The 24,581-nt window shown below is 42.8% G+C and overlaps 1 protein-coding gene across 1 annotated transcript in view; it reads right to left on the bottom strand.

The window, feature by feature from the left end:
- Positions 1-24,581, bottom strand: part of DENND3 (DENN domain containing 3) — a 372,298-nt gene that overhangs the window by 227,819 nt on the left and 119,898 nt on the right. Inside the window, exons 8-9 of the mRNA XM_069220830.1 lie at positions 16,256-16,374; positions 15,492-15,647 (exon numbers count right to left, since the gene is read on the bottom strand). Coding sequence (XP_069076931.1) covers positions 15,492-15,647; positions 16,256-16,374 — 275 coding nt within the window. The remainder of the gene's footprint in view (positions 1-15,491; positions 15,648-16,255; positions 16,375-24,581) is intronic.

Here is a 24,581-nt window from a genome sequence, read left to right as displayed (position 1 = left end):
GACCCCTGGGTCTCCCATTGAAACCTATTGCAAACCTGATGCCTGTTTGCACTCTGCACCCGGCCGCCCCTGTGCCGCTGAGGGTGCAATTTTGTGCTGGTTTCCCCCCACCCCCCCTCCCCCCGGTGCCCTACAAAAACCCCCTGGTCTGCCCTCCGAAGTCGCGGGTACTTACCTGCTGGCAGACTAGAACTGGGGCACCCCTATCTCCATTGAAGCCTATATGTTTTGGGCACCACTTTGACCTCTGCACCTGACCGGCCCTGAGCTGCTGGTGTGGTAACTTTGGGGTTGCCCTGAACCCCCAACGGTGGGCTACCTTGGACCCAACTTTGAACCTTGTAAGTGCTTTACTTACCTGTGAAACTAACAAATACTTACCTCCCCCAGGAATTGTTGGTTTTTGCACTGTGTCCAATTTTAAAATAGCTTATTGCCATTTTTGCCAAAACTGTACATGCTATTGTGATCAAGTTCCTAAGATACCTGAGTGAAATACCTTTCATTTAAAGTATTGTTTGTAAATCTTGAACCTGTGGTTCTTAAAATAAACTAAGAAAAGATATGTTTCTATATAAAAACCTATTGCCCTGGAATTGTCTTTGAGTGTGTGTTCCTCATTTATTGCCTGTGTGTGTACAACAAATGCTTAACACTACCCTCTGATAAGCCTACTGCTCGACCACACTACCACAAAATAGAGCATTAGAATTATCTCTTTTTGCCACTATCTAACCTCTAAGGGGAACCCTTGGACTCTGTGCATGCTATTTCTTACTTTGAAATAGTACATACAGAGCCAACTTCCTACACATGATTTTTCCGATTTCTCACTGTTTAATAAATGCAGCAACAGCAAAAGTGCTCCACGTTGATTCCCGCTCGTGCAGTAGTGACAAAACAATTTCCAATGCAATGACAGTCAAATTTACACAAGGTCTTTGTAAGTCTTCCTTAGTCCTACTCCATGCTCTTCTAAATGAATAAATATGCAGTTCAAATTTATTAACGATCACTTCCAGGATAACATGTCTGTCTGTCTAGTAGCAACAGAATTTCAAAGCTCACTTCAGCCAGAAGGTTCAGCTCAAGGAGGCTCAATTGGTTTCTAATTGCTCTAACAAAATGTCCAAAAATCACTTCCCAGTCATTGGCAGCAAGATATGTCCCATCAGGTGCGGAATACCTCAGGCAGAGTATTTTTGCTCTCTTTGATCACCGCACTACTGGCCCTTCGCCATCACTGACACTTAGGCCAGATTCTTCATTCTCTTCTGGAATGGTGTGGTACTCCATTTTCAGGCATGTTCTGTCCTCTTGCCCACTGGTCTCCAGCAACTACTCGTGTTATTGTAGCACTAGGACCATTGCCAGGATCTGAATCTGAAGCTTGTTTCCCATACAGGGAGGCCCTGGCAGTTTGGCTACACTGTTCCCATGGGGTGCAGGGTCATGTCTGCTTTGCATATGGCTGGGTCCAAACTAGGGTGGAATGATGAGCCAAAGAATGATGGATTTAACCCAGATCTGTGACTGGGGGTAAGTGTCTGAAACGTTTCAGCACTCCATCCATCATCCTTTTGTGTTGCTGTTGTCTGAATCCAAGTCTGACCCTCATGTTCAGACTTCAACTGCGGACTCATTCAGACCCCCCGCGCTGCCCCGCCTTAGGCAGAATATGTGCTATCCCAGACTTGTCGGTCTCCAGCAGCTTGGATAACCTGCTCCCTATATCTCACTGTAACCACCAGCAGTCCTAGTACAGGTGCTGTTATATCATCAAGGGGACAAGGAACTCTGCAAGTATGTGCAGCGTACATCCAGTTAGGCAGACATCCACACTTCACACCTGTCGTAGTGGCGACGATTACTGAAGCAGTCCTTTCCACCGAGGCTCCAAGCATGTCTTGTAGATGTGTTTCTTCACCATAACCCAGTCGTCTGGACCAAAGTCATGGCATTGTTCCTGTTGAAGTGATGTTGTAGCCTCTCCAACCTGATGCAATTCAGAATGCACCACTCCAGCAATTCCTTTTCAGTAATCAAGAACCATGTCATCTGTGATGCTCACAAGAGCATTTGTAAGCACAGATGGCAATTTCAGGCTCTATCCATGATGATTTCTTGCACAGACAATCCTATCCTCCTATCAGGAGTACTGCGCAGACTCATCAACACAAGGGGCAATGCATCAGGCCATTTCAGAGACGTGGAAGCACACACATTTGTCAGTCTAGATTTCAGTGTTCCATTGACTTGTTCAAGAAGACCTGAAGCCTCAGGTTGGTAACTGCAATGTCGCCTTTGATCCACTTACAGGGCTTCACATAATAGTCTCAGGACCTCATTGTTAAAGTGGGTTCCTAGGTCTGATTCCAGAGTAACTGGGAACCCAAATCAGGGAATAAGTTTCCTTAACAACAGATTAGCTGAGACGGGTCAGGTAAGCTTCAACCCAACATGAGAAGATGTATACAATCACCATGACCTATCTCAGCCCATTGCACACATGCATTTCGATAAAGTCCAACTACATTTTGTTGAAAGAACCTCCTGATCTCCCTATATGACTCAGTGTTACTGCAATTCTTTTGCTTATATTTATCTGCCGACATGTAACACACCTGTGACACAAAGCTTCGGCCATCAGTCTGAACCTCGGATTAAAACACGTCTGCCGGAACAGCTGCACCAGGGCATCCCTTCCTACATGTGCCGGGTCCATGATAATGTCTAGCTCTTGGAGATAACAAGCTATTTGGCAATACAGGTCTTCCATTTGCTAAAACCCAAATATCCTCATCTTAACACAATCAACTCTAATCCAACCTTGCTGTTCTGCTTCGGACGCTTCTTCATGTAACCTCTTAACTTCCTCCCATATATCTGCTCTGGTTAGTAAAAAGTTGTGATTGGTCTCACCTGTTTCCTCATTTTGAAATTCAAAATGAAAGAATAAACATCTAAGGCACAGTAGTTGACAACTTTGTCAGCATATCCGTTTCCCACCGTTACATAACCATTCCCTTTGCGGTGTGCAGGGCACTTGACAACCACAATTTGGGGAGGTGGCTGTAATGCTTTTAACAAATTATGCACACTCTCCCCATTGCAAATGATAGACCCTAAAGAGGTCCTAAAACCTTGTTGTGACCATAACTGTCCAAAGTCGTGAATGACACCAAAGCCATACTGACTATTAGTGAAAACAGCCACTTTCAGGTGGTCTGAACACAGCATGTCCTAGTAAGAGCAATCAATTGAGCCACTTGTGCAGAAAGGACTCCTTGAAGCCAAGAGGCTTCGACCACACCAAGACAGCACAGACTGCATAAGAAGCTCTCAGGCTTCCTTCATGGTCTCATAAGCAGGGGCCATCAACAAACATTACATAATCTGATTGAGGTAGTGGCACAACTTGTATATCAGGTCTTGGCTTGGTGCATAGTTCAGTCACATCAAGACATTCATCAACTTCACTTTCAACATCATTTTCATTCACAAGTAAAGGCAATAAATTTGCAGGATTCAATGGCGTACATTTATTGAGGATTACGTTAGTTGCGGCAAATATAACTTACTCATACTTGGTTAACCTACTGTTTGTGAGGTACTGAGTTCTGGTACGGGTCAATATTTCCACAGAATAGGAGACAAAAACATTCAAAGGATGACCCATAACAATGCTCTTGTACTACTTTATGCTGACACCTGTAGCAGCTACAGCTTTAGGACAGCCGGGCAACACAGCAGCCACTAGGTCAAGTGTAGCTGAAAAATAGGCAACAAGTCAGAAAGCAGTCACGTGTATCTGAGTTAGCACTGAGAGAGTGCATCCTCCCTCTCACTGCAAAACAAAGTTAAGTATTTGTTGTAATGAGGCATTCCCAGAGCAAGAGCACAACAGACATTCTCTCTGCTCGTCGAACACTGAACTGCTCGCACTGACAATAAAATAAAATCACAGATGGATTTGGTATCACGGGGGAAGGAGCAACTACAATGGCATTAATCCTTCACAAGTCGAGTACTGTACAGTACTTGCCGTTGGGTTTCTGCAAGCCCATAACTGGTGAGTTAAATGGCCTCCCCATAAACTCTTTCAGGATACTGCGGAGTAAGGTGAATAACCTAAGTTTATTTCATATGTTTGAAGGCAGGACAGCACCACACCGCAACCACCTCGGTCCCCGTCCCAACCGTTCTCCCACTGTTCTCTTCTGTCGAGTCTCGTGCCCTTAGAATTCCAAAACAAGCATGAGACTCAATAGAACAACCCAACACATCCTTCCCCTTAACAGCACTAAGTATATTGCAATAAAATGTACATCAACACTAGAAAACTAAAAATTATACTACTTCTAAGCAAAAAGTACATAATCACGATATTTGCTGGGAAGCATCTTGTTCCTAGACAAAGTCTTACACATTATGTCCTTTGTCTCATACTTCTCCTTGGATGATCCTTCCAATGTCTTCCTCAACATCTCCATATCACAAGTGCAATTCTTCTGCAATATGTCCTTTGTCTCCTGCTTCACCATGGTGGATTCGCCCAACGGCTAACTCAACAGTTCCACATCACGAGCTAATGATAACTTCTCCTTATTCCACCAATTGCCATCTTCCAATTTGACTGCATTTTTACACATTTTGATGACCCTTTTAGGACATGAAAACCTAGATTCACCCTTCTGGACAATGCAAGCACTTTTGATCTTCACATAATCTCCCACCTTAACACAAATTGTCTTCCTTGGACCCCCTTTATATTTATTCTGAGCAGATGCCTTTTCTCATTCACCTTCTAAATCAAACCTTCCTTAACCACAAATTCACCCATCCATTTTCTTGTCAACTTGGTTGCAGGAACTCTTCCTCTCACTAACACAAAAGGGGACACACCGGTATCTGCATTAAATGTGGTCTGCACCGCCCACAACAACTTCCTCAACTCCTCCTTGCAATTTAAACCTCCGGCCTTAGCCAGTTGCACATTCTCCTTGATCAACTTATTTAAACGTTCAACCAGTCCATTACATTTGAAAACTGAGCAGATGTGAACTGACTTCCATTGTCTGAGTATTTCATCAGGAATACCCTCCCTGTCAAAAACAGATTCTAAAAACTCAATGACTTTATGTGAATTAGGTACCTTAATCAACTTAAACTCAAGCCAACGACTATAAAAGTCAATCAACACTATACCATAGTCCACCTGCCCATCCGACAGGTTAACAGGTCCAATCAATTCCACAGCAATCTTACTCCAAGCTTTCTTGGGCACCTCAATTGCCTCCACAGGAGAGGGAAGAGTGACTTGAGACTTGTCACCAATCGCACATGCCAAGCAATCTCTCACAAAGTGCTCCACTTCTTAATCCAACCCAGGCCACCAAAAATGATCCCTAATTCTCCTTTTCATGGCCCGCATTCCAATATGTCCTTCATGCCCCAAGGTCAATATTTTGTTCCTCAATCCCTTCGGCACAACCAATACACCAGAACGCATCAAAATATTGTTCACTACAGACAACTCTTCAAAGACTTGCCTGTACGCTTCACACAGAACAGATTTGCAGGTAGACCACCCTTGCAATATACCCTCCATAACCTCCTTTATTTGTTCATCCCTTCTACACGCTTCCCTCCATTCACTTTCCGTCACCGCAACTTCCAAATGACACTCTAGGGAGCATACCAGAACAACATCCTCATCCGCATCCTCCTCACCATGCACGCTTCTGAGGAAGACGGGAAAGGCAATCAGCAAGCAAATTTCTTGCACCCTGCACATATTCCACATGAAAGTCATACATCTGCAATCTATATTGCGATTTGGCTATTCTTGGAGTAGCGCTTTGCGCACCTGAAGTAGAAAATAATTGCACTAAAGGTTTATGATCTATCCTGACCGTAAAATGTGCACCCCAAAGATAAGATCTGAAGTGCACAATTCCCCACCAACATGCGAGTGCTTCTCTTTCTATAGTCGAATAAGTAGCTTTATCCCCTCTCAGGCTTTGTGAGGCAAAAGCTATCACTTCATCTTTACCATTCCTCCGCTGCAGCAAAACAGCCCCCAAACCAAGTTGGCTGGCATCAATCATAATTACAATCTCGTCCTTAGTATCAAATGCCTTCGATGTAATGGCCAGTGCAACTTCCTATTTAATAGCTGCAAACTCCTGCTCACATTCGTGGCACCAATCAAATGTAACATTTTTTTTTTTTCTAAAGAGAGACCTGATATTATGAGTTTTACTAGCACAATTAGGAATAAATCTGGCATAAAACTCAATCAGACCCATAAAAGATCTAACTTGATTCTTATTACATGGTGATTGGAAATCCTCAATAGCTTTAATCAAACTCTCCTTCCGTTCCACCCCTTGTTCTGATATCTCATAACCTAAATAATCAATGCATGATGTACTGAACTTACTTTTGTCCGCACTGAGAACGATCCCTTTCTCACTCAACACAGACAACAATTATTTAATCATGCTGCTTCTGATCCTTCCCAAAGATCAAAATATCATCTTGGAAAGAAATAACACCTTCCATATCCCTGAATAAACTGTCCAGCACCCTTTGGAATACAGCCGAAGCGGACGCTAAGCCAAACAGCATGCGTATAAATTAGAACAACCCTTCAGGTGTAACAAAAGCTGTTAAGTGCCTAGAATCAAGATGCTAATTAATTTGATAAGCTGAGGTCATGTCCAAAAAACTGAACTTACTAGCCTTGCCAAGTGCAGACAATTTTTCAACAAAGGATGGCGATCCACCCAAGTTTGTGCATTGAGATCACGTAAATCCGCACACATGCGGATCGAACCATTAGCTTTACGAGCAATCACCATGGGAGCCACCCAATCAGATGCTTCAATTTTCTCAATTATGTGCTGTTCACACAATCATCATGTTCCTTCTTCAGTTCCGCTCTTAGCGCTAAAGGTACCCTACGCACTCTATGAACTTTAGGAACAGCATTATCTTTCAATTTAATCCTGTGTGCAAAACCTTTGAACATACGGAAAAGCATCAACCCACGTAGATCCTACCGACAACACGTTTATAATTTTTGCTTAAAATTAAATGTTCAGTGTTATTAGGATCCAATAAAATTCCTAAATTCTTTTGATCTTACCAACCCAACAGGCATGTGTCATCCTTAGCCACATACACTATACCTTTAGCAAAATTGCCTTGGAAGCCCAACTCAACGTCGTACTCGCCCAAGACCTCCACAGATTTTCCTCCATACCCCACTGGCCTGACGCGAGACTTTCTAAGCTCAATATGGTCAAAACACTCCTTCCATTTCCTCTCACTCAAAAGAGTATAGGGTGAACCTGAATCAGCTACAACAACAACTTCACATCCATTGATTAACAATTTGCAGGCAGGCCTCTTAAATTTATTGGGAAATATGCCCTCATTACTACCATCGCTTACTTTAGATATACTGGAGACAGTTAGAATTTCATCCTTCTCGCTGGTAGTTGACTCTAAACCACCCATATTGTCATTATGTAGTTTAAGAACTTTGTCCTTTGAACAAGAAGCCGTCCTATTAGCGGCTCTACACACCCTAGCAAAATGCCCAATTTTACAACACTTGGAACACTTCTTTCCGACTGCCGGACAACTACTTGCATTACCTAAATGAGAAGAACTACCACATCTAAACATTCTAGCTTCTTAGAATTCTCCCTCCTAACATGTTTCAGGTCTGACATTCATACGAGTTTTGTTCAACTTCTGTTTAATTAAAGATACACTCTGATGTGAGTCTTTCTTACTAGGTGTGTTAATTTGCTCCATGAACATAGTAATACTCTCTATTCTGGTAGCAATTTCCACCGCCTTCTCTAATGTTAAGTTTGGTGTAGACAAGAGAGTCTCTTGTACCTTCTTATTATTAGTTTTCTCACCCAGTTGATCCCTTATCATTTCATCCTCACACGACTTATAAAGCACATGAAACAGCTAACATTCTCAAAGCCCCCACAAAGCTTGCAACAGGTTCACCAGAAACCTGTACTCTCTTGTAAAATTTGTGGCTCTCCATAATGACATTTTTACATGCTTTAAATCTAACATCAAGTGACAAAGGCAGAAGCATATTCGTCAATTCCTCCATCCCCTTCTTCCTCAGCCAATGGAACATAAACTTGAGGAATGTGTTTTAAAATTTTACGACCTATTGGTCCTAAACAATGACGTAGAACAGCACATTTTTTTTGTATGTGTAAAGGAGTCACCATCAAGAGCGTCCAAGTAAGCTTTAAAACTTTCCTCCCACGAATCCCAATCAGCTTCTGACGAAACCAGATCAGGAGAAAAAACAGAAGGAGGTACGACAGAGTGCTGCATGGTAAAGTTAGAATAGTGTGTGTAACAAAGTGCAGAAAAAGGTGTGCGTGCTACCAATTGAAAATGTAAATTGGTAAGAGTTAATAATGTTGAGTCTATGGTGTGCATATCACCGTAAACTACTGTAATAAAAAAATTAAAATAAAGTGATACGCTTGTTAAACAAAGTGTGCGTATCACTATTGAAAATGTTTTCCTTGTTGCTGTGAATTGGTAAAAGTTAATGTTGAAACTATGGTGTGCGTATCACCGTTGAAAATGTCTTTCCTGAAGTTGTGAAGACCGTAACAAATCTCCCAGGTCTCCCAACAACTTACGGATGACTAGGTGGAGGTGTTTCTGTTGCCTAGGAGACGGTAAACAAGTCTCTTCCAGCAACATTCCTGATGAGGTGGCGCACTCACGCACGAGGCAGCTCCCGCACCTCACGTCTTAAAAAACATCTGTGCGAGGCGCGCGCGTATCCAACTTAGCGCACGCCCACAAGTACTTGCCTTCGCAAGCTTACCCACTCCTGCCTCAAAATCCACAGGATTGATACACGCCTCTTGGTCGCAGAAGCGCTACCACGGCTAGCGGGAAGGAGAGAGAGCCGCGCCCTGCACAGAAGATGTCCGTTGACCAGGGAATCCATTCCCTGCCAGGAGGAAGCTCAGATGTCAAAACCGCCGGCGGAATGCATGCGCGGAAACACGTACTGTCCTGCAGGTCCCTCATCACCAATGCAGAGTAAGGTGAATAAGGTAAGTTTCTTTCATATGTTTGAAGGTAGGACAGCACAACACCACAGCCACCTCGGTCCCCGTCCCAACCGTTCTCCCACCGTTCTCTTCGGTCGAGTCTTGTGCCCTTAGAATTCCAGAACAAGCACAAGACTCGATAGAACAACCCAACAGATACCTTGCTAAATCATTGAATCAATAACTGTTTCAGGGGCCAGATTATATTGTGAAATTCTCAAATACTCCGCAGTAGGTTTCACTGTTACGCAGATAGGCTCAACTCCTTTCACAAGACCTAAATCTTTACCTGGTAAGTCCCAGACTTCAGGTAACACTGTCTCAGGTCTTTGGGCAAATCATCACTTGTCAACGTATAGTACAGTCTGATATCTGAATTCTGACATACAAGTTTAAAAGCTGTGTCCTCATCAAAAGTCTGGAATTCGATGCCCTTTGGGGTACAGTAAATGGAACAGTTAGGTTTACACAAAAGATCGCTTCCAAGCAGACTCCTAGGTCTTGAATCAGACCACAAACCGGTGTTTGTCTACAAAGAACCCTATTTTAACAAGTACAGCTTCAGTAATAAGGCTAGTCAATTTTTAATTTGCAACTCCTACAACTAGGATTCTTCGTCCCCCTGCCCCCCCAAGAGGGGTAGGTTGGGAACTGCTGCTGCTCTCACAGTAGAGCGGGTAGCACGAGTGTCAATCAGAAATGATATGGGGTGGCAATTCACTTCATCACCCACAAATGAGCAACACTGGGTTACCTCTAAGGATGCACCAAGTACGCAATCCTCCCCTCTCAAGCACAGTCATCATGACAGGTCTGAATTGCAATCCTCGTCTGTTTGAATCATAGGGTATTGTAGAGATGTACCCTGATTCACAAAAGGGTTATTGTTTGCATTGTGGACCTGATTCAGATTAGATCTGGAAACACTTACATTATGTTGTGGCATTGGAGCTTGAGGAACCTGCATTCCCTCTCTTTGGGAGTCTTTACAATTGAATGGTGAGTTCTCGCTCTTTTTATATGCTGTGTCTGAACCAGATGATTACCCGGAGTCTGTACAAATTCACCAATCTGAACCTGTTCTCATTCACTATGTAATTAGCATTCAAATGTCACCCCTACTTCCAATGCTCCATCCTGCCACAATCAAGTCAAGGATTCATTTTCTTCAAAGTAGCTGCATCAATTCCTGTACTCTGCTCAATAGAGACACCACAATCTCTATTCTGTTGTTGAAATCCATTACCATCATGCATCATTGAAACTCCTTGCTGATACACTCCCTGCTTAGGACCACAATTCCCTACAAACTGTTGATTCTGACTTCTTTGTGCAGCTTTCATTTGTAGCAGCACCAGCTTTTCTTAAAAAATGTGTTTCTTCATCTCCAATGCATCACTGCAATATTTGGCATACCTCATGATTTCATCAATTGACTTACTCAGCCAATGAATCAGATGTTGTTGAATCATCCCGCTAATATCAGGTTTCAATCCAAGCACAAATCTGAACACGAAACGTCCCACTATACTGTTTAAACACCTTCAACAATCTCTCATAATAGTAATCTATTGACTATTTGGACTCTTGGGTCGTTATGTCAATTGTAACGCAGTCAATGTGCTTTGGGGACACCGTCGATTTAAAAAATGAGATCACCTGATGATACTTTCTCATCAACACTGTAGACAGACCCTTTGTCATTAGATGACCTTGCATTCAACCCTAAAATCACGTGGGACAACAATCCCAAACAAGGTGTTCAGATGTATCCACAAGACCTTTGAACTTTTCAGAAACCTGTCAACCTGTCTACCATTCCACTGGCTTTTCTCTTAATTTTGGAAAATCATCTGTAAATGAAGCAAGATCACTCTTACTCCAGGGTGCCTACACACAGCACCCACGAGGAACTTCTCTCATTGGGAGCATTTGTATATCTTCCTCCTCCTTTCTTCCTCGCTCCAAATGGAGTCAATTCTAGTCTTACTTTCTTTGGTTTCTTCTTTACCCATCTGCCTTCCCATCTATCCAGCTCACTCAATTTTTGAATGTCGCTAATTAATTCCCTCACCTGTAATTTCATCCCTAATGGTCTCATATTGGAGAGCTCTCGATCACTAAAGTTTAGACTAACTTTTCTGGAACACCTTGGAATTATTCAAATCAATGTTGTATTTCTGCCAACCTCTCATAAGACTATCCTGCACATCTGGTGACATTCTTCCATATGAACAAGAGCTAATTTTCTTGGAGACATGTCAAGGGTTCCAATTTTAATTCAGCCACAACTACTGTCCTTTCTCTCTCTTGGGTATGAACTGTCTTTCCACTTGTTCCTGAACCTTCGCCTTCATTTTGAATGCCTATACATTTGAGCCAATTCTCAAATTCTTGGGCACAGAGACCTATTTGCTCTGCTAGGTTATTAATTATTATCTCTCCTCTTGAGGAACTGAGATTTGCATGATGCACGATCTGGTGAGTTGCGAATGGACATGTCAAAATTTGGCGTACCTATAAGTACTCCTGTCCTAGGGGTACTGCAATTAACATTTGGAATTGCATTCGTTTTTGGCAAGAAAAAAGGCGGTGACCTTTGAGAAAAGCTTTCATACAGGGAAAATCCAATTAATGTTGGATCTGCACTTGAAGTATGTGGAGTATTTCCTTGTGTAGGGACTAAAGGGATTCTTCTCATTATCAAGCTAACATGATTGAAACCCATTTCAGTAAGAACAGTCAGGGTACGTGTAGTGGTTCCAGCTACTCCGGGTTTATACAAAGGAACTACAGGACCAATTGTGACAGGAATGGTCAGTGCATCTGGGGTATTCAGGACAGGCACATTTTGAGGAATCGTCATTCCTGAACGCACTCTCATCGAACCTGAGCTTACATCTACTGGTGCTGTAGGCACATCAGAATATCTCTTTATGTTTGCATTACTCACTCCTACCGCTTGTGTTACATTATATGGGGTTAGACGATTTGTCAATAATTCATTTCTGAAATCCTCATCCGAATCACTATCCTCTCCTCTATTCTCAGTGTCCTCTATCATCTTCTTCCTTTTATTTATTTGTTCCTTCTTCCTTACTCGTCATTTGCAGGATAAAGTCTAGTTCTTTCAATTACATCAGTTCTTCATGCCTCCCATCTAGCATCCACACAAGTGCGTATTGCTTTCTTGACTCTCACTTCATATTTCTCCTATTGTTTCAGAAGGGCTATGTGTTCTAAAGCATTAAGTGCTTCGTACTGTACAGTTCTATGAGGCGGTTCCATGTCACACAAGGTCCTCCTTAACGGTTTAATAATTCTCAAATGATATGTGCCATAGCGTGGAAATGTCAATACAACCTCTTTCTCAGTGATCTTATATAATTTGTCACACCAAAAACATGTTTGAAGACCCATATTTATCAAAATAAATTGACCTTGTGTACCTTCAGGTGGTGACTCTTCTCTCTTTCTAACAGGTATAGTCACAGCTCCCTTCATTAGACTTCGTAGTGCTTTAAAGAATATCATTTTCAATCAGAAATAAAAAAAATTCACAATTCTTTTAGTCAAACCAGGAACTAATGCTCCACCCACAAATCTATGTTCGGCATATCCAACCAATACGTAGCTCCTGGTGATGTCAACCACACTCCTTGTAGCAGCTCACACTCCTTTCCAATATTCCACGAATATCACTCAACAGTGCATGCAACTTTGACTTCAACTTAGTCTGCTCCTCTTAAGAAATCAACGTATTCATACACTTCAAGAAACGGTCCTGAGTAACGCTTTCTGACCTACCCTAATACACACACACACACAAATAAAACCTCTACCAGTGGGATCTTACTTGGATTGATAGTTCTTACTGTGCAGTGAGATTCACTATACCAACCTCACACAATCATGCAAAGATAAGTTCTCTATCCAATAGTGCAGTCAATGACATCTCATCTCACGACTAACACCACTGCAGATAAGTACAATAAGGTGTATTCTACACTTTCCAGCTATCTCAGGATCGCAGGCCATGACGGACCCAATAACAACTTCAACTTCTTTGCATTAAGCACCACACTCACACATCAACTCAAAATATTTCTGCTGAACACCACACTATCACTGCAAAACCCTCAAGCTAAGCATAAGCAACAACTGCAACACGCAATCCTATTGCTACTCACACCTCTGCTGCTACAACTCATTATCGAACCACTGGAACTCCATTACTCCTCCAAACTAACCATGGACTTTTGGGCTTGCTTTGGGAAATTTCTTAATAAGACACCCTAACTCCCTCACTTCGGTGACTAAACCATTTGACAATTGCTACTAGTTGATGGAGCGTTTGGGCCACTTTGCTGAAATTGGTTTCGCAATCGACCTTTTTGAGTCGACTCGAAAGATGTTGGAAGCTCGGTTAGTCACATCAACTAACAGTGCAACACATTAGGTTACACAATGAAGATCAGGAATCGGTTAGGGATTGTTATTTCAAATTAACAATTATGTTAATATAAATCAATCTCAAAACTATGCTGTAAAGATACAGAATGACAGGATAACCAAACCTCCTAAAGACGTTTAGACATATCAGCATAAGACAAATCAAGAGTTCAGTTACAGCAATACCGAATATCAGCATTAAAATCTGGTGCTCAGAAAAGAGCCTTTGATCTTCTTTCTTAGACTTGAGTAATATTTAAAGTCATCTAACTTAGGATCAGAGGTAAATCTAAAATATCAAAAGCTAGGGAAACCTAGAAAAAGGAAAAATTATATAGGCATTTGCATAGGAAGGGAAGGTGTCAGCATTTCAACAGCTCGGCAAAGCGACTTCATAAAGTGAGAAAGTAAGTATTAGCCTAAGCCAGCAAAAGGGGACATAATGAAGGGGAAAAGATAGAGGTCTGTACCTCTCAAAGTCCAAAGGAATGAGTGTCCAACAGCTGATGTGAGCACTAGTTAATATCATACAAATCCTCTTAACAACACCCCTTGTTCACACCATCAGGGGATCAACTGTCCTTTTCCATTCTCACGTTGAAAGCTGCAACATCTATAGTTTCTTCCAGAGCAGTCGTGAGAATGGTGACAATCCCGTGCACATAATACATTATTGAATAGGGCCCGTCATTCAAACCTCTCAGGATCCCTATCACTGAAATAGTGTTACATCTATTCCAAACTAGCATTTTATGTGAACCTTCCCGTGGAAAAGAAGAAAAAAGAAGAAAAAAAAAAATGGCGTACAAGCAGAAATGAGAAACAGCATTTCATACCAAAAGAAATTCAGGCCTAGTCAGGATATCTTAAAAGTAGATTGCAATCATGCACCTTTAAAACTTGTGTCATTGTGCACCCGCAACTTCAAATAAATGAAAATGTCAGTAAACCAGTTCAAGTTAGATTCATTTTGAAAGTTTCAAATAAACGTTGTAGAACTGTTCAATACACAGGTAAAAATGGGATTACGACTACATTATAGATTCAAATGTGAAACATTAGTACACACGTTGCATAAATTCTTCTCATTTTAATAAGGAGAGGATGGTTTATATTTAAATAAACTACATTTCATTTAATAAGGTTAATGCACACAGATATATATGAATTTCTAATCCTTCAGTGAATGCAGTTCAACAATGTGTTTGAGTGCACCACTTTACATTAATAACATTAGATCACACAGAGAAAATAGTGCTAAATGCACATTTATATTGCATCTGGTGATGTGTAGGGGTGGAGACAAAGTTGCATGTCTCCTATATAATCAGTACCCAACTATCCAACTCCTATTCATGCTTTGTGTTAACAGGAGAGAATTTATTGAGATATCACTAGTGTACATGACCATTCTCAATGTACAGAAAGTAACATTTAAGCAAGGGTAACAAGTTGGAACCTATCAAAATTGGGCTTATTTAGTATTGTGTAAAAAGTGGGTCACATAAACAGAGCTCAAAAAGGAGGATACCACGCTGTGAAAATTTTGTCATTCGACTTGGGGAGGGGGGAGAGGGGATAAATTGCAAATATTAAGAGCTGGTATTAAAAGTGATTACAAGATTATATTAAGCAACGCGAAGATAGGATTAACTAAGAGGCAGCAAAGCAGGAAAAATGTTTACACAGTAATTTCAGTTTATGTTTATTATGTTGCTTCATAATAACAATATTGAGGCCCTACCTGGACATCCTTACTTATATGCTGTAACTGTAATAATTGCAGTTTTGAGGAAACAATTATTCAAGAAATTTTAAAAAAATACAAAATAAACAACTTAGGAGAGACCGAAGAGACCATGGGAAACAAAATGATGGCCGAACACTACGGCTTGTGAGTGAAAAAGATGCATGTACCTGAAAATAGAAACAATAAGCTTCAGGACAATGTCCTGCATCTCAGAGTTCAGGTTTTGTTGCCACAACTTCCTCCGCAATCTTAGATTTTCAAGGTCTGTGCCTGAGTTTAGATGAGCACATTCCAAGTCAAAATGTAACCGTAGGCCTTTTACCCTGGAAAATAAAAGAAGAACAATTTGCAATAAAAGTCCAAAGACAAACCGAAATCAAGTTTCACTCTATTTCCAAAATGTGCACCGGCATAACGGAAAACAATTTAAGTGTGAGATCTCCTTTCTTGAGACTAATGGACACGTTCTTATGGACTATCATAAGAAAGTGAACTACATTACTTTGTGTCAGTATGTGCTTTGTTGATCATTTTCTTCTTTCATGACATTTAATCAGATACTGTTAAAGCATGCAAGAAAAATTGGCTGCGGAGTTATTTAGTGCAAGACAATCATTGATGAGCTATCAATGAATGGCGTTACGGCCAAGAAAGAATACAATACACTATACCAGGCATTACTTAGGCACACTCTGCATCTACGAGAAAGATATTTTAGATCCCTACAAGGGGGCACTACTCAAGTGATAGAATCATTTCTGTTAGGCATCTATGTCAGATTTAGATTCTATGTCTACAAAAGTCAATATCTCCTCCTCTGTGAGCCTTCCCCACCCCAATCACAGCCAAATGCACCATGCACAGTTCTGCTACTATTTGTGGTTATATTTCATCTAGTGGATACAAATGCAAAAAGTCTGTGCCTTATTACCTTCGTACAAATGTGTCCGCTGCATCAATCGGGATACTTGGAATTTCAATACTATTTTCACCGGCTGTTGAATATATAGTGCCATCATCAATATTTATCAAAATTAAGTCTTCAGCTTCCTTAAAAAATTGAAATAATTAGTTTCAGAATACTTCAAGAATTTTATATCTTAGAGCTATAGGTTGATAATCTCAGCATTATTTAGTGAATAAACATAAGTATGTATACACAAGTGTGCATGCTCACACACAGACACTTGCATGCACACATATGCAAGTATGCATGAAAACGATAGGCACGTAGATCCATGCATACAGAAACCAGAAACATGAACATGTACAAGCAGCCACACAATCACATGCACACAATATATGACTAGCTGATTTAATTACTTCAGTTATCATTTAAATGAAATTTATATTTGAATCTAAATGAATAGATATCATGTATCAATTGCCAGGCAAGGTTTTTTGCTCTCTGTGGAATATTTGTACTTTAAAAGTCTGAAGTAACTTCAAAGCCTTACTTACTAAAAATAAACAAAAATGCCATCAGTTAAACCTAATTTCACGGCAGAACTAAAAAGGCATTTCATGAATGCAAGGGGAGGCAGAATCAGTGGGAATTCTTAAAATTAAAAGAACACTGAATGAGGAGAGATATTAATAAATCCATAGCCAAATCTTGCTCTACGTCTAAATAAAGAATAGAAGGATAATGCAGTAGTCAAGTAAAGACTGAGAGGCATTCTTCTCAGCTAAACCTGGCGACTGATCTGGATGAAACTGAAACCATATGTGCTGCAGTCTCATTGTGTATCTACCACCTGGCACAATGTAGGTCACTGAATGAAAGAAGTACTCTTTGCAAGCTGAGAGGCGAACAGTCAAAGACGTGTTATGTCTAGACCAATACTGGGAAAATTAAATGCCCCACCGACAGTCCAAGACTCACTGGAACTATGTCTCATCATAGTATTATAGGTCACGCCAAAACAAAATGAAATGAACAACAGAATCAACTGAACCATTTCAAATGAATATTAATAGAAGCAACAATTAACAGGGGCTTCATGGAAATCAAGGCAAGTCTACAGGAAAATGTCAGAATAGTGACAAAATGACTAAGGGACAGATTTAGATCTTGGCAGTAATGGTCTTGCTGCTGCTTTTTGATGGAAAACCTGTCCACTGGCTTGGCAGTCCGCCCACCCAATTTAGATGTTGGTAGTCCCATAAGCAATACACCGCCAGAGTCCTGCCATCTGCACCAGGAATCCTGAGCCGCTGCAATGGCACCACCGGAAATAGTGGCTGGTGGCGCGAAACCAGCAACTCTTACAGCCAAGCAGATGTAGATGTGCTTTACTGCCAAGCCAACTCTGATGGTCCAACCTCCACATCTGAGTTGGCAGATTGGGGGAGGAAATGAAGTAACGTACCTTCCTCCACCCCCTATTCCACTTATGTTTTCGACTGGACAAGACCTACCATCGCTGGTGGCTGTAGACCAGAGAGAAACCCAGTCCTGACTCAAAGGTTGGGAATCAGCACTGGCTGTGTGAATTGTGGCTGGCACCACAATAATGTCACAATCGCACTTGTCAACTAAGGCCATGTGTGCACACTGCAAGAGGACAGGTACCTGTATTATTGTGCCCCTGTTGTGTATGTGATCAGTACCGGAGGGCCGTGTTGGGGGGGGGGGGGGGGGTGAGTGAGTGTGCGCACAGTTGTGTTGGTTGCTGTAGTTGTGTAGCGTGTGGGTGTAGTGTTGATAGTGTGTGTATGTTGTGTCAAGTATATATAACAATGTGTATTCTGCATGTACGTGTTGTGGCGATATGTCAATGGATAACAGTGTGTATGTGTACTGCAGTGTTTACTGCATGTGGACACATAGCTAACGTACAGTGTGTGTGTGTGTGTGTGTGTGTGTGAGAGAGAGAGTTACCTCTATTCCACAGCCACTGCAAGATGTCCACTGGGTCCAGTGAAGTCTTCCTTCCTTTAGCAATCTGCCACCAGTACACTTGTAACATCTAAATATGGTTGGGGAAGAGGGCACCATTGTGATGGGCGGATGCCCAGCCGCAGTACATATAAGTAAGTGGGCTTTATGAAATACTTGGCCATGCTGCCGCAGCGGATTAGCAGTTATACCATCAAGATCTAAATCAGTCCAGAATTCCCAAAAAAAGACAAGTAAACCAGGACTACTAGGGGAAAAATATATATATATATATATATATATGGAAAATGGCACTTACCCAGTGTACATGAGACGCTGCAGATTCACATGCTGTGCATTATCCTGCCATCTAGTGTTGGGCTCTGAGTGTTACAAGTTGTTTTTCTTCGAAGAAGTCTTTTCGAGTCACAAGACCGAGTGACTCCTCCCTTTCTGCTCCATTGCGCATGGGCGTCGACTCCATCTTAGATTGTTTTCCCCGCAGAGGGTGAGGTAGGAGTTGTGAGTATACTAGAGGTGCCCATGCAATGGAGTAGTTATGTATGTACTTAACGTGTATCAAAAGAATATTTATTTACATATTTACAATTTTCATTCAACTAAGAACGGCTACAGGCTACTGGGGAGGTGGGAGGGCGCATGTGAATCTGCAGCATCTCATTCCACGAACAGATGTACACTCCGTTCAGTGGCATGTGTAGCAGCAGATACACATGCTGTGCGTAGACTAACAAGCAGTAATCTCCCCAAAAAGCGGTGGTTTAGCCTGTAGGAGTTGAAGTTGTCTGAAATAATGTTCTTAATACAGCCTGTCCTACTGTGGCTTGTTGCGTTGCTAACACATCTACACAGTAATGCTTAGTAAATGTATGAGGCATAGACCAGGTGGCTGCCTTACAAATTTCTGCCATAGGTATATTTCCAAGAAAAGCCATTGTGGTGCCTTTTTTCCTCGTGGAATGTGCTCTTGGTGTAATAGGTAATTATCTTTTTGCTTTAATATAGCAAGTTTGAATACATTTAATTATCCATCTGGCGATGCCTTGTTTGGATATAGGATTACCTGCATGAGGTTTTTGGAAGGCTACAAACCATTTTTTTGTTTTACGAAATTGTTTTGTTCTGTCAATGTAATACATTAGTGCTCTTTTTATGTCTAATGTATGTAAGGCTCTTCCGGCTACCGAGTCTGGTTGCTGAAAGAAGACTGGGAGTTCCACAGTTTGGTTTAGGTGGAATGGTTTGGTAAGAATTTTGGATTTGTATGGAGAACCACTGTGTGTTTATGTATTTGTATAAAGGGTTCCTGAATAGTAAATGCTTGTATCTCACTTACTCTTCTAAGTGATGTGATAGCTATTAGAAAGGCTACTTTCCAAGTCAGATATTGCATTTCACAAGAATGCATGGGTTCGAACGGTGGGCCCATGAGTTGTGTTAATACAATATTAATGTTCCACGAAGGCACTGGTGGTGTCCTTGGGGGTATGATTCTTTTTAGTCCCTCCATAAAAGCTTTAATGACTGGGATTCTAAAAAGTGATGTTGTATGTGTAATCTGCAGATAGGCAGAGATTGAAGTGAGATGGATTTTAATGGAAGAGAATGCTAGATTAGACTTTTGTAAGTGTAATAAGTAGCTTACAATGTCCTTTGTGGAGGCATGTAGTGGTTGAATCTGATTAGTGTGGCAGTAGCAAACAAATCTTTTCCATTTGTTTGCGTAACAATGTCTTGTTGTAGGTTTTCTTGCTTGTTTAATGACCTCCATACACTCTTGTGTAAGATTGAAATGTTCGAATTCTAAGACTTCAGGAGCCAGATTGCTAGATTGAGCGATGCTGGATTTGGGTGTCTGATCTGTTGTTTGTGTTGTGTGAACAGATCTGGAATGTTTGGTAATTTGATGTGGGGTACTACTGATAAGTCCAACAGTGTTGAGTACCACAGTTGGCGAACCCAGATTGGTGCTATGAGTATTAGTTTGTTTTGACTTAGTTTGTTGACCAGATAAGGAATGAGTGGGAGAGGAGGAAAATGTAAGCAAATATCCCTGACCAACTGATCCATAGTGCATTGCCCTTGGATTGAGGGTGTGGGTACCTGGACGCAAAGGTTTGGCATTTTGCGTTTTCTTTTGTTGCGAATAGGTCTATGTTTGGTGTTCCCCAGCGGAGGAAGTGATCCTGTAGGATCTGGGGATGAATTTCCCATTCGTGAGTTTGCTGGTGATCTCGACTGAAATTGTCGGCTAATTGATTCTGAATGCCTGGTATGTATTGTGCTATCAGGCGAACGTGATTGTGAATTGCCCAATGCCAAAACATTTGTGCTAAGAGACACAGTTGTGACGAGTGTGTCCCCCCCTTGTTTGTTGAGATAATACATTGTTGTCATGTTGTCGGTTTTGACAAGGATGTGTTTGTGGGCTACCAGTGGTTGAAATGCTTTTAATGCTAGAAACACTGCTAGCAGTTCTAATTGATTTATGTGAAGTTGTTTTTGCTGATTGTCCCATTGAACCTGTATGCTGTGCTTGTTGAGGTGTGCTCCCCACCCCCTCATGGAAGCATCTGTTGTGATAACAGCTTGAGGCACTGGGTCTTGGAATGGCCGCCCTTTGGTTAAATTTATAGGGTTCCACCATTGAAGCGAGAAGTGTGTTTGGCGGTCTATCAACACTAGATCTTGAAGTTGACCCTGTGCTTGTGTCCATTGTTTTTGCTAGGCACTGTTGTAAGGGTCTCATGTGTAATCTTGCATTTGGGACCATGGCTATGCATGAAGACATCATGCCTAGAAGTTTCATTACAAACCTTACTGGGTAGTGTTGGTTTGACTGTATGCTTGATGTTACATTTTGGAACGCCTGGACCCTTTGTGGACTTGAGTGGCAATTGCCCTTTGTGTGTTGAGTGTTGCTCCAAAGTATTGTTGTATTTGGGATGGTTGCAGATTTGATTTCTGGTAATTTATAGAGAAACCTTGTTTGTGTAGAGTTTCTATGACGTATTGCGTGTGAAGACGACACTGTTGAGTGTTGCTTTTTATTAGCCAGTCGTCTAAATATGGGAATACGTTCATCTGCTGTCTCCTTATGTGAGCGGCTACTACTGCTAGACATTTTGTGAATACCCTTGGGGCTGTTGTTATCCCCAACGGTAGCACTATGAATTGATAGTGTACGCAGTGCATTACAAACCTTAAGTATTTTCTGTGGGAAGGATGGATGGGTATGTGGAAATGCGCATCCTTGAGATCCAATGTTGACATGTATTCCTCCTTTTTTAGTAAGGGAACCACGTCTTGAAGTGTTACCATGTGGAAGTGGTCTGATTTGATGAAGAGATTCAGTGTTCTGAGATCTCAGATAGGTCTTAACGTTTTGTCCTTTTTTTGGAATCAGGAAGTATAGTGAGTAAAACGCCTGTTCCTTTCTGATGATTGGGTACTAGTTCTATTGCTTGTTTTTGTACTAGTGCTTGGACCCCTATTTGTAATAGGTCTAAGTGTTGTTTGGACAGATTGTGTGTTCTTGGTGGCACATCTGGTGGGAATTTTGTGAATTCTATTCAATAACCATGTTGGATAATTGATAGGACCCATGCGTCTGTGGTAATGTGTCCAGTTTTGAAAATATGCGGTTAGCCTCCCCCCCACTGGTGATAAGTGTTGGGGTTTTGTGACATTGAAGTCACTGTTTGGTCTGGCTTGGTTTGGTTGCTTGGAACTTTCCCCTTCCTCTTGGGAATTGTTCTCTATAGAAACCACGAAACCCTCCCCTTTGATATTGTGCCCGATAGGTGGGTCTGGTTTGAGAGGTGGAAGGCTCTGATGTTTGCTGTCGAAAACCTCCTCTAAATTGTGGCTTCCTAAAGGTGCCTCTGCCTTATGGGGAATAGAGCGCGCCCATGGCTTTGGCCGTGTCCGTGTCTTTTTTCAACTTCTCAATTGCTGTGTCAACTTCCGGCCCAAACAACTGTTCCTGATTAAAAGGCATGTTCAACACCGCTTGTTGGATCTCTGCCTTGAATCCAGAACTTCTTAACCACGCATGCCTGCGAATGGTTACCGCCGTGTTGACCGTTCGTGCTGCCGTGTCTGCCGAGTCTAGTGCGGACCTTATCTGGTTGTTAGATATGGCCTGTCCTTCTTCCACGACCTGTTGAGCACGTTTCTGATGTTCCTTGGGCAAGTGCTGTATGATGTGTTGCATCTCGTCCCAGTGTGCCCTGTTGTAGCGAGCAAGTAGAGCTTGCGAATTAGAAATCCCCCATTGATTGGCTGCTTGTGCTGCCACTCGTTTGCCCGCAGCGTCAAACTTTCTGCTCTCTTTGTCAGGCGGTGGAGTGTCTCCTGATGATTGAGAGTTTGCTCTCTTTCTTGCTGCTCCTACAACCACTGAGTCCGGTGTAAGTTGTTGTGTTATGAACACAGGATCGGTTGGGGGAGGTTTGTATTTCTTCTCAACCCTAGGCGTGATAGCCCTTCCTTTAACTGGCTCCTGGAATACTTGTTTTGCTTGTTTGAGCATACCCGGGACCATTGGCAGACTCTGATAGGAAGCGTGGGTTGATGCTAAGGTGTTAAACAGGAAATCAGCCTCTATTGGCTCTGAGTGCATTGCTACGTTGTGGAACGTAGCTGCCCTGGATAGTACCTGCGTATATGCAGTACTGTCTTCTGGAGGTGACGGCTTTGTTGGATAACAATCCGGACTGTTATCCGATACTGGTGCATCATATAAGTCCCATGCATCAGCATCATCCTGTGTCATCCATGTATGTCTGGGTGACTGCATTGGAGGTGTTCCCACTTGTGACAGATGTGTTGAGTGCGGTGGGGATGGTTGTGGTGAAAACCTTGGTGGTGGGGATTTGTCTCTAACCACCTTTGTCTTAGGCTGCATTTCTGTTTCCTGAAATGCAAGTTTCCTTTTAGATTTGATTGGAGGTAAAGTTTGTATTTTTCCACTCTATTTCTGGATATGTAACCTCCTTTGTGTATGTTCTGGTTCTTCCATACTTAATTCCTGCTCAAATCTATCTCTTTCCTTCATTTGGCTGGAAAGTCCTTGCTCTTCTGTGCAAGAGCTTCTTTTCGGCTCCGAAGCTGCTTTTTTCGGTACAGAGGTTTAAGATATAGGGGCTCATTCTGAGCCCGGCGGGAGCCGCCCGCCTGGAGGGAGCCGCCAAATGACCGCACCGCGGTCAAAAGACCGCGGCGGCCATTCAGACATTTCCTCTGGGCCGGCGGGCGCTCTCCAAAAGAGCGCCCGCCGGCCCAGAGGAAATGCCCCTGCAACGAGGACGCCGGCTCAGAAGTGAGCCGGCGTAGTTGCAGGGGTGCGACGGGTGCAGTTTGCACCCGTCGCGTATTTCAGTGTCTGCATTGCAGACACTGAAATACACAGTGGGGCCCTCTTACGGGGGCCCCTGCAGTGCCCATGCCATTGGCATGGGCACTGCAGGGGCCCCCAGGGGCCCCGCGGCACCCCCTACCGCCATCCTGTTCCTGGCGGGCGAACCGCCAGGAACAGGATGGCGGTAGGGGGTGTCAGAATCCCCCATGGCGGCGCAGCAAGCTGCGCCGCCATGGGGGATTCCAAGGGCAGCGGAAAACCGGCGGGAGACCGCCGGTTTTCCTTGTCTGACCGCGGCCGAACCGCCGCGGTCAGAATGCCCTGCGGGGCACCGCCGGTCTGTCGGCGGTGCTCCCGCCGACCCTGGCCCCGGCGGTCTGAGACCGCCGGGGTCAGAATGACCCCCATAGTCTTTTTTCGGTTCCGAAGATATTTTTCTCACTTTGGGTGAGTCGAACTCTCGGTGTCGAGATCGTTTGGTGCCGGAATCTCGACCGGAGTCGGAAGTCTTCGGCATATCCCTGGCCTTCTTCGGTGCTGATGTTTGGTCACCTTCTTTTCGATGGGTTAAGCCATGGCCTGTTTGCGGTGGCGTCCCCTTGGCCTTAAATATCTTTGTGTGAGTTTTGGACGGGGGAGGTTTACTCACTGTTCGCTGCACCGTCGAGGTTCGGTCACTTTCGGATTCGTCAGAGTCCGATCCCTGGATGAAAATGCTTTCCTCCTCTCCGACGTCAAGTTGCTCTCTCGGTGTCAACACCATTTGCAGTCTTCTTGCTCATCGATCTCTTAGGGTCTTTTTCGATCGAAACGCTCGACAAGCCTCGCAAGTATCCTCCCTGTGTTCAGGTGATAAACACAGATTACAGACCAGGTGCTGGTCTGTATAGGGATACTTCGAATGACACTTAGGACAGAAGCGGAAGGGGGTCCGGTCCATTAGTCTTCGACGACGGGTGTGGTCGGGCCGACCAGGCCTCGGTGAAAAACAGA

Source organism: Pleurodeles waltl, chromosome 2_2 (assembly GCF_031143425.1).
Source record: "Pleurodeles waltl isolate 20211129_DDA chromosome 2_2, aPleWal1.hap1.20221129, whole genome shotgun sequence".
In the NCBI taxonomy this organism is placed as follows: domain Eukaryota; kingdom Metazoa; phylum Chordata; class Amphibia; order Caudata; family Salamandridae; genus Pleurodeles; species Pleurodeles waltl.
The sequence above is the reverse complement of the archived record's forward strand: the minus strand, read 5'-3'. Positions and strand labels throughout refer to the sequence as shown.